This window comes from Salvia miltiorrhiza, chromosome 6, assembly GCF_028751815.1.
Source record: "Salvia miltiorrhiza cultivar Shanhuang (shh) chromosome 6, IMPLAD_Smil_shh, whole genome shotgun sequence".
NCBI lineage: Eukaryota > Viridiplantae > Streptophyta > Magnoliopsida > Lamiales > Lamiaceae > Salvia > Salvia miltiorrhiza.
The window spans coordinates 33,301,149-33,312,792 of record NC_080392.1 but is presented as its reverse complement, the minus strand read 5'-3'; the positions used below and the strand labels follow the sequence as shown (position 1 = coordinate 33,312,792).

At 42.7% G+C, this 11,644-nt stretch overlaps 1 protein-coding gene across 1 annotated transcript; it reads right to left on the bottom strand.

The window, feature by feature from the left end:
• Positions 1 to 10,080: 10,080 nt before the first annotated feature.
• LOC130990779 (uncharacterized) lies at positions 10,081 to 10,794 on the bottom strand. The gene has a single exon (XM_057915012.1). The coding sequence runs from the start codon at positions 10,792 to 10,794 to the stop codon at positions 10,081 to 10,083; it is 714 nt and encodes a 237-aa protein (XP_057770995.1).
• Positions 10,795 to 11,644: the final 850 nt, after the last annotated feature.

Genomic DNA, 11,644 nt, shown 5'->3' with positions numbered 1-11,644 from the left:
ACAAGAACCTCTTTCTCTTTCCGCGTGCCCATAACTCCCTCCGCCGTAACTAGAGCATTCAACAACTCATTAAGAGTATAGTTGGCCTTGCTCATAACGACATTGAGACGGAAGTTCTCATAAGATTTGGGGAGAGTCTTGAGGATGATATCGACTTTGGCTTCGCCTTCGATACCCCCTCCTAGCAGATCAAGCCTGTCAAACAAATTTATCATATGCATGACATGATCGTGCACAGAACTGCCGTCGCTCATCTTACATGCCAAGATTTCTCTCATCATGTTAAAGCGGGCAGATCTTTTGGACTCCCCATAAACCTCAGAGAGATTTAACATGATCGTAGTCGCATCGTCCATGCCCTGATGCTGGAGTTGCAAAGTTTGCGACATAGTCATCATAATATAGCACTTGACCATATTATTCGACTTGTGCCACCTCTTATGCGCCTCACGTTCCGCATCAGTTGACTGATCAGTTAAGGCCGCGGGACGTGGAGTGGTAAGCACAAAACTGTGGTCGTCAGCGTCAAGAATATACATTATGTGGCGTTTCCATTCAGTATAGTTAGGACCGGTGAGAGGATTGTTTGCTAGAATATTAATTATCGGAGACATAGACATATCTGAAAGTAAACAATTTAAACATGTAAGAACATGAAAACATATAGTTCGTAACAATAATATTGTAACCTTTTGATAAAAACAATATTAATGAAACCTCCAACGGCTCAAGGAATCCCATGTACAAGCCACGCTGTGTGGACGTTTACACACGAACTCCTCAATCAGACTATTCACCTAGTCATTTAATTCCCATGTCAACTTAACCTTTTGACAAAAGAAATTAATAGTTGGCACCTTAACTAGACCATATCCTCATCAAGAAGGGACTCCTCGGGGAGTTGTACATTGTACTTGATATGATATCTAAGCATTGACCACAATTTAACCTTAAAAATTAAATTCTTGAAATTGACATACTCACTAGGACCATGTCGCTTTCAATTTAATTTTCTTGGTTATCTTATTTAAATTCCATTCTCCAAAGTACTTGTGAAAATTATACAAGTAAGCCACGCTGTGTGGACGTTTACTGCATAACTCCCACTACTTTAATGGATTTAAATATTTTTAATAGAAACCTCTTCTGACAAACTTATGAGAAATAAATGTGAAACAAGCCACGCTGTGTGGACGTTTACTCACATTGCTAATCACTTTGTCTAGAGACCGCATGTGGAGGTCTAGAAATAATTTTAATTGCTTAAAATTATTAAAACTGCTTAGTCTTTTTAATTCAAAAGGTTTGTTCATGCTCAAGCACATAATCCTAATCATGCTCATCTAGAACGCAACATGTAAAACATGCTCGCAGAATTCTAAAACATGCTTAAGAAAACGATAAACCTACTATCATGCTTGTCTAAGCGCAGTTAATAAAGCATATTAACAAGCAGAGACGAACAAAAGCAGGTAAAGAGCATAAGGGATTAACACCACGGCATGCAAAGAACAGTAAAAAGAAATTAAAATTCTTCGTGACCCATTCGTGGAATCCCAACATCTATTCTATTACATTTAAAATAGAAAAAAAAACAAGCCCAAAAACTAATCTCGGCCCGAACACTTTAGGCCCGTCGTTGGAATTAGGGTTTGGGCCCCCTAGGGTTTGAGATTTGCAGCTAGGGTTTGGAAACCCTAGCTGCCGCCGCCTCCCTTGCACAGCCGCCGCATAGTGCCGCCGCAGCAGCAGCCTGGCGTGCGCCGCACCAGCAACCCGACGTGCGGGCAACTCAACGGCAGCAGTCTCTGCGTGACATCTGGTGCACAGCAGCAGCCGGCTCGGCATCCTCGGCGTCCAGCAACAGCACGGCAGCAACAGCAGCGGTAGTCCCCGGCGCGCGCGGCAGCAGCAGCAACATACGGCAACGGCAGCGACAGCAGCGGCAGCGCGCCGCCCGCCGGGCGCACAGCGCGCAGAGCGAGCAGGCGCTGCCCCGGGCGCGCACCGCCCCTGCCGGCTGCTTCCCGTCGCACGCCCTGCCACAGCCCGCCTCGCCTCGGTCCGCCTCGTCTCGACGTCATCCGGCAATCTCGGTGACAGCAGCACACGGCAGCCCGGCAGCCTGACCAGGCGCGCACAGCGCACGGCGCATAAGCGCTCGTGCGCGCGCTGCCCTCGGCGCCGGTAGCCCGTGCCGCACCGTACCCGTCGTGTCTCCTTACACCGTTCTTCGTCGTTGATTCGTCGTCATCTTCGTCTCGTTTCTCAGTTTTACAGATTTCCAACGGAAAAACAAATACAATTGAAATCCTAATCTAACCACGGATTTTTCTCGTGGTGAAAAATGATTACATCGTCAAAACGACGTATTCCACGAATCTACAAACCACGAAGAACAACAGCAGTAAAAACAACGCATATTATAAATCGTACATAAATTAATAATAGAGCAAATAAATTAATCCTGGGCTCTGATACCAATTGAAGGAATATTAAACTGAATTAACGTTCCGCTTTGCCCGATGATCGTTTCTTGGTTATTATTAATTTATCATACAACGATTAATCCTAACATGCTCCTCTGAATTTAACAGCTGCACATAGGTGTTAGGAATTACTTACTTGTAAATCGGATGCACAGGTTGTTGATGATCGTGTCGAAAGACTCCAGTTCTGATCTTCTCGACTGTATCCCGCTCAACTTTCACCGTTGGATGGACAACGAACTGTGAAAATCCCAAGGCAGAAAGCTCCCACGTTTCCTGCGCCTCCTCCCAGCTCTCAAACCCTAATAATTATCAGTGTGTATTTCCTGAGAGCTGACAGCTGTATTTTATAATACTGAAAAGAGGGGGAGGCGCCAGTTCTTGTGTAGGGGGCGATTTCTAGCCCTACTTGGGCTAGGAGACATTGGGCCAGTCCAGGGACCAGATACAAGGAATAAAGATGGGCCTCAAATAAATTAATTTATCAATGGTCAGCCCAGACCATAATTAATTTATAAATATCATTTCATTCCACTAGAGAACCAATATTGACTTACCCCTTTATTGCCGGTGATGAGTCGGGGCTTGTATTTAGACTTATTAAATCCTCGTATTTAAAATATCCGACATCCATTAATTAATTAGAGCTCTGACAGCCTAAATTAATTAATCTCTTTGTAATCCTTAAGCAGTACCACTCAAACCTTATTATTGCGCCTGAACTTAATCAACCTGCAGGGTTTAGCGCAATAAACATTATTGAGCTCCTTAAGGGGATGTCATTATCCTATACCGGATACGAGTACTAATACAGATAATCAGATATCATATATTAACCGCTATCACCCAAGATACAGAGTACTCAAGTTACTATATAACTCTCGCTCATAGTAAGTCAAAGTGATAAACGAATCAACATATATATCTGACAACTTATTAGTATTAAGATCTTATAAGTCACCGAGATCTTTAATTCTTCACTTAAGTCAGATAGAAGAATATATCTCACTGTGGTCCTATCAATACGTATAACGTACCAGTATAGATAAGTAGTCAAGACAAACTACTTCCATCTATACCGCAACCTAAACCAATAACTTGTCCTAGAGTTATTTCGGCTGTGATCATATTATATCTCTTAAGGTTAATCCAATTATATGGTCTTCTGTGATCTACAACACACCATATAATCTACTTATATAGAGATAAAGAACATACATATGCAATCATGAACCCAATCAGATAGGAGATTAAATAGTGAACACAGGAACCATTGTATACAAGCATAAAACGTTCTTGCTTTCAGTATACAAATCCAACACCTTGCTGCCTTAGGTGGGGGGCTCTGTGTCTCTACCGCCATGGTTGGTATTCTCGGTGGTAATCCCTTGTATGGTTGGCACGCACCCGTCGTGCGGTGCGGACAAAATACCTGTGTATGCCCAGTACAGACAATACACGCTCCTACTGCTCACAACAAGAACTCAGTCTTAGTGGTAAGTGTAGGGTCGAATCCCACAGGGAGTGAGGAACCACTTTGTTCTCCTACAACAAACTGAGGTGTCACAATTCTCAATCTGTATACGCTGCACAAGAAATAGACAAGATCAATAATAACAAAGGGGTGAGGTTATTCGGTTAGGTCATAACTGTGGTTAACATTCGTTTCGGTCATAGGCACACTGATGATCCGTTTACGATCCATGCAAACCCAAGGCGTGGCCCAAAGACATCGGGGCGTTTCAAGGGGTTACACTTCACATATAGGATGGTTGATCTCGTTGTGGTCACTTGGTCCGAAGGTCACACAATCCCCGGTCACAAGGCAGTGCTTCACTCCTCCTTAGATAGTAGTCATACCCGTTACTCACCAAGTATGACCCTCATCAACCTTCTCTCCCGAGGTCCCCAACTCCGCACTAGAGTGACACATGCCTCCTGGACTCAACTATTTCCGGCCTTGTCGACCGACCAGTCATAGACATGCTACGGCGCCGAGATTGCTTTCCTCGTTTGATAACCATGGCTTTATGCCTCGTCACAGTTGATGGATATTCTCTAGAGAAGCCCAAGACTGAGGAAGGACAGTGTATCCCATCAATCCTTTCCCACCTTTCGGATCTACAACGCCTTTTGTTGACGTTGCTCAGCTACTCGGTCTCTGGTATACCGGTTGTTATTCCTTGGTACACCCTGGCCTTTGCTTGACACGGACAGCGTTTTACCGAACGAGGGTCTCCCGTTAGGCCTCTACTGCCCATGATATCGAACAGATCCTTCCAGAACCACGAAATTCAACCGAAAGAGCAAGTGCCTCACGAATGTTTACATGTTAACAACAATTATTTCCACCCCTAAAACCTCACCTAAAGGATTACTCACACATAATAAAATTCATAGATGCAAAAAGAATTAAACTCATGATTGAACGAAATGAAATACTGAAATAGATAAAATAATACCTAGGCTTCAAGCCTTCGAACTTTGTCCAAAAGTAACAACACGACGGAGTTAAAGTACGGAAATATAAAGTGTTTTGGATGCCACACGCGGCGAATAAAAGCAATAACTGGGGAGAAGTAAAATGTTCGGGGTGTCAAGAAGTTGTGCATGCTGCACACTGTTCTTCTTTTATACTGCCAGATGGTAGAGACCTAACCCTAGCTGCGCCGGTTCCAAACCTTCGCCGGGATCTTCTTTCCTTAATCAGCTCGATCTTTGATTGATCCTGATTGAAGATGGCGTCCAGCTGCAAGCTTAGTCAACCTTTCCCATCCCTTCGGTCCTTCTAGTCTCTTCTTCTTTCTTTCACTTGTTTCTCGAGATCTCCAAGATTGACCTTCCTTTTATGGCTCTGGCTGTCTGCTTCCTCTGGTAACGATCAGACTGACTGCTCTTATCGGTGTGGCTCATACCAGATGGTTACTCCAGGTTCCCATGCTCCAAGTTGAATTGGAGAGGTACTTGTTGGCCGAAGCTCCATGCTGGCAAACATGATTTGGCAATCTGGGCTCGGTAATGCCCATTCTGACCGCATTTCTTCCGTTTCCGCTCTACTGATCTTCCTTCCTCCACAACTTTGTTTTCCCCCTGGACAGACCTGAACTGACACAAATAAAGGGAAAAAAGAGGGCCAAATGGCCCAAAAGTCGAAGACGCATCAATGGTGCCTTCTGATAAGGCATGTCATTATGCTCAACATTATTGTCATTTCTCTTCGATCGATGCCTGTCAGATTCTGCCTTTCTTGTTGCCTTGGCGTCCTCCAGTTGTAGATAGCCAGGTAGAACGACCATAATATCGTCAAAGTCTCGCGGAGGCATTATTTGTAACTTGTCAAAGAGCGGCCCTGGCTTTAAACCTTTGACAAACGCGTATCCTTTTATCTGCGATTCTGCATCGGGTACGTCTAATGCTATTATGTTAAATCTGGCAACGTATTCTCTTAGTGTTTCCTGAGGTTCTTGCTTTACGTCCATTAATGACATGGCTATCTTTCCCACTTGTCTGGCACTTGCAAATTTTCTCATGAGATATAAATCCCCAAAAGAATTAATAGAATCAACCTTCAGATTACGAAACCAACGCTGGGAAACTTCGGAAAGGGAAGTTACAAAAATCTTGCATCTGATACCTTCGGCGTACTGATGTAATGCGGTTAATCCCTCAAACTGTGCCATGTGCTCCTCAGGGTATGTCGTCCTATCATAGTCTAATGTTATTGGTCTGTAGTTGACAGGCAAGGGTTCTAGCAAGATCTCATCAGAAAAAGGGCTAGCATTAAATCGGGGTATCATGTGGTGAATGGTGTTGCGCCCTTCCCTTCTACTTGACGTGACGATTTCCGTGAACCTGTGCTGATTTTTCTTCTGTGGTTCTTTTCTCCGTTCTTCAAATATTCGTTCTTCTTGATCAAAATTTTCATTCAATTCAGTCTCTTAGGCATTCTCCCTCAATTCAGTCTCCAAACTTTTCAGTTGGCTCTTAAAGAACGATACTTTTTCTTTCAATTTGGTATTCTCCTTTTGAGTTCTGAAACCACACCGCGGAGTAGTTCTACTGGTCGAATCACCCACATCCTCTATTTGGACACTGTCAGTGACGAATCTTCGCTTATTATTTTATTTCCCTTCTTCACTATTTTCTATTCTCTTTTGCGTAATTTGCTTTGAAACATCAGGACCTTCAATTCATTTTTCCTGCACAGCTGTGATGGTAGCTTTTTTGTAGGTAATCTGTTCCTTTTCCCGTGGTGTTACTGGTGTGTTATGGGAGGGGGTGGCATCCCCATCAATTGACTCATAGTTGCGTAATTGAGCATTGCCATCATTTGCTCTGCTATGTTAGTATTGATGAGTCATGAGGCCGGAGCAGATGTAGTGTTGGCCGGCGCTGAAGTCCCGATCAAAGAATGCGCTATCCCTAGAATAGGGTTGTTGTTCAGAGTGGTGAACCCTGGTGGCGTGAGCTCTGATAGATCGATCCTCTGTGTTGAAGAAATTCCTGTTTCCTTACTTCCCCCATTTCCTGCGACTGCATCGAATTCTTTGGCAAGATCTCGATGAGGATCATTAGTCCCCATGAGTGGTACCTGAATAATTAAAATGATAAGACAAAGAAATGATGTTAACAATACATTAAAAATGTCTGCGCAGGCTTTTGGCACTGGGTATTAACCTTCTTGCGGTAATTATTAGTCATGATGATGAAGCCCATAAGAAAACCCATAGGAAACCCTAAATTAATAAAGCTTTCTGAAACTCATAAACTTCGGCCCATTGCAAGATCCCAAATCAAACGTACGGATTCGCCAAATAGAAAAGACGCATAGAAAACCTCTTCTCAAGAACAATTATGAAGAACAGTGGATCTTCTTGGGAAATAAACCCAAGAAAATCACTATCGCATCCCTTCTCCAATAAACAAAACAGCTTTCAAAGATTAGCCACTTTCATTAGTCTCAGTATGGAAATTGTAGTCGTATGCGAACCATGAACTAAACATCCATAAAACACATGTTAGGTAGATCAAAATATTACAAGGAAGCATACTCCACGGATTCACCAAGTAATCATCTTACGGAAGGAAATAGAATGTTAAACACGAGTACAATCTCCATCTTTATCATATTTCGAAAACACATCAACTCCGAAACAAAACACATATAAGAAATCCTTGGTTAAACATGCATAGAGTACCAACAGAGAAACTAAAATCATGAGGGATCAAACATGCATGTCATACAAAAATCCCAAAAACATCGATTTGCCCCTCATATCCCCAGATCCACCCCAAAACATGCTGATATATTCAGATCCAAGTAGAAACAACCAAGAACAAAAAAGACGAAAATACTGAAACTAACTAAACTCAAGCCATAGCTCAAAATTTTCCCACAGACGACGCTAGTTGGTGAAACAAAAACCTTTTCTATCCTCTACTGACTGGTTAAGGGAGAGACAAGAACCTGAATAACTCGAATTTGAGAGCTCCGAGACGATCTAGACTACCGATGACTTGAAGAACACCAAGAACACTAATGAAAAATATTTATGCTTTTATTTATCAGAAAGAGTCTCCTTTATTACAATGAACGACCACATATATTTATAGGGTTTACAAAGAAGAAGGGTACAATAGTCGTTTTAGTGTTTCACGTACTCCACATGCAGAAAAGGTAGTGGCCGTCATTATCTCCTGCGATTCGTCCTTTTATTAACGAATTTGCAGCTTTTCCAACTATCATCGAGTCTTGATTCGTCTGCGCAAACCTTCTTAAGGGCATTCTGCGCCGAATAGGGCCTCTAGGCATTTGCTGAGTTGACGTGGGCAAGGCTCCTCAATGCCGACAGAGTCTGTGCAGGAAGCGGTTCTTCAATGCCTGCTAAGACTGCACAGTGAAGAGTTCTTCAGGGCTGGATAGGTCTGCACGGATAGGTCTGCGCGGTAAAGAGTCTTCAAGGCCGGATAAGGTTGCGCATGCCATGGGTGTCCGACAATCTGCATAGCCCTTCTTGGTTCTGCACAATAGGGAATGTTTAATCGGTATATAAAATGGAAGTATAGAAGGGTAACTACGCTGATGCGTATTTACTCCTCGTCAATGCTTCATCCATTTTATAAATAATGACTTATTTTCTTTTTTATATAGGATCATATAGTACCATGTCTTAATGTAGTATCGTAGTACCCAATCTTGACCACACAATTGTGACATGTGGCGCATTAAGATTGTGACACGTGGCAAGGAACTTCCAAGACATTTCAAGGCAAAATCTGCAGATGGGTAAAATCAGAATATATTTTTCAAAATTAAAAATAAAATAAAAATAATAATTTTTTAGATTTTCTCAAAATAGACATATTTTACATGCTTCTAATATCACATAAAAATGCATAAAGCTTTTACACAAAAAATGCATAACGTTGAACAGAAAAATGCATTTCATTTTAACAATTTGGTATTTTCGCCACCCCACCCTATACCATCCCCCAAGCCCTCCCCACCACCATCCCCTATCCCACCCCCCCTCCCAAAAAAAACCAATAGACATGTTTCACATGCATATAAAATCACACAAAAATGCATAAAGTTTCACAAAAAAAAATGCATTAAATTATACAAAAAATACATTTCATTTTACAAATCTGTTATTTTCCTCACCCCACCCTGCACCACCCCCAACCCCCCCCCCCCCCCCAAGCAAAAAAAAAGTTATTTTTTATTTTTTAACAAATATGATTTTTTGACCTCTGCCCCCCACCCCCAAGCCAATTTTTTTTTTCACAAATCTACTTTTTTACCACTGCACCCCCCCTACCCCCCAAAAAAAATTATTATTTTTTTATTTTTTTAACAAATTTGATTTTTTCACAAATATGAAAGAAAAAAAAATAGCTTGAGGGCGTGGTGGGCGGTGGATCAGCGGTCAACAAAATAGTTTTGTGAAAAAATAAAACAAATAAATTTTTTTGCTTGGGGGTGGGGGGTGGGGGTGGCGAAAATACTAGAATTTGTAAAATTTTAAAAACAAAATGGCTTGGGGGGCGTGGTGTGGGGTGAGGTAGTGAAAATACATAATTTGTAAAAATGTAATGCATTTTTCTGTTCAAAGTTATGCATTTTTGTATGAAATTATATGCTTGTAACTACTGAAATATAAATTTTATTGAGAAAAACAAAAAAACTGAACAAAAAGATCCAAAACCCTTAAGAGCACAAGCGCAAACTAAGGGTCGAGCCTCATTAAAACCTCTTTAAGGTAAATCCAAAGGGAAAACCCTTAAATAGGAAAAAGAGTGCCCGTCTAGAGAGACAATAGGAAACACCGGCGGTAAGCGGAAATGGGACAACCTCAGAGACTCCGACCAAACCATCTCCCCTAGGAAGCCCGGCTTACCAGCCAGAGACAGAAAACATAAAAAACATAAACAAGAACCAAAAACAGAGAGAGATAGAAATGCTGGTAAAGCAGCAGAAACTAAAGAGAGCAACCCAAAGGAGATCACATGGAAGGAGCAGAGACCAGCACACCAGAACCCTGAAAAACTTCCAAACTAGCGCTCCGCACCAACACCCACCAAAGACAAACTACTGAACGATCCGGACATAGGGAAGAGAACAATTGTCATCTCGCACCAGCTGCAGAATATACAGAATAGCAAAAGGCCAATAACCCTCATCCACCACAGAAGAAGCAAGGAAGTCAGCAACGTGGTTCTCTTCTCTATAGATATGAGTAATGATAATATGCAAGTCAGTAATATCCTGAAGAATCTTCCGCCACCTATTGAAGAACCGCCAAGGAACCGAATATGAGCAAGAACATAAGAGATCCACCAAATAAGTATAGTCTATCTCAATCCAAATGTAATCCCAACCTTGGACCACCACCTGCTCCAAGGCAATAATCAGAGCCAAAAGCTCTGCCTTGAAAGCCCAGTCTCTACCAGCAGCAAAATGGAAGCACCCAATCACAGTGCTGGAGTCACGAATGATGTCACCTGCGTGAATACAGAGCGGCGAACCATGGACAGACCCATTAATGTTGATCTTTCGCCAAGGATACGGAGGAGGTAGCCAAAAGACATAAACATAAGAGGTAGGACGACGGGGTTTGCCCGGCACCCCAAGACCATGAAGAACCGGCAACTCCTCAACCGAGTTAGTCATCTCGCTAAGATTGAAACGAGAAGCCTCAAGAATGAAAGCCTTGACCTGGACAGTCAAAGTGGTGGCAGAAATAGAAGCATCATCAAACACCGCCTTATTCCGATGGTTCCAAATACCCCAAACAATGGACATGACACCGACCGGCCAAAGGTTCGCGACTTGCCTACTGGCAGTAACACACATAGCCCAGGAAATAAAGCTGCCCACATCCGAAATAGAGGAACCATCAAAGTGAAACCAAGCAAAAAGAGAACTCCAGACCTGCTTGGCAATCGAACACTCCCAAAAAAGATGAACATTGTACTTTTCGGCTGTCCTATAGAGCGGGCACCACCCCGGACCCTGGAAGCCCTGGCGGCGCAAAAGGCTAGCTGTCGGGAGACGGCCCAAAATAATGCGCCAAGTAACAATAGAGCGACGAACCGGGATGAAAGACGGCCAAATCCACTTTCCCCAGTCCACGGTGGGAAAGCTAGGATGAATATGATCCATGGCTAAGACGAAGTAACCTCTCCAAAGTGAGAATGAGTCCAAGCACGACGATCATCGACCCCAGAGATAGGGGTCGAAACAATTAATGTCAAAAGTAATCTCAGGAAAAGCCACCAGAAAATCCAAAGTGAAATACCAGGAACTATCATAAAAATAATTAGAGATCGGCTGTTGAAGATGCGGATGGACAGCGCTGGGAATCTCAATCCTGTCAATGAGCCTATAACCAAGTCAGTTGTCAATCTAGAAAAGAATAGAAAGTGTCTGAGATCAAAGAGCTAACAGAATCCATATTGCCTAGCCAGATAGAGGAAGTAAACCAAGGGGATTTGTGGCGAAAACAGGAATCCAAATATCTCCGACGGAATAACTGAAAGCCCAGTGAATCAGAGGTAATAATCAATCAACCCAGCCGCAACATAAAACTCTGACTGATGTGAGTGAATGTCACAACCCACTATACCTAAGTACGGATTAACCGGGGTTATGA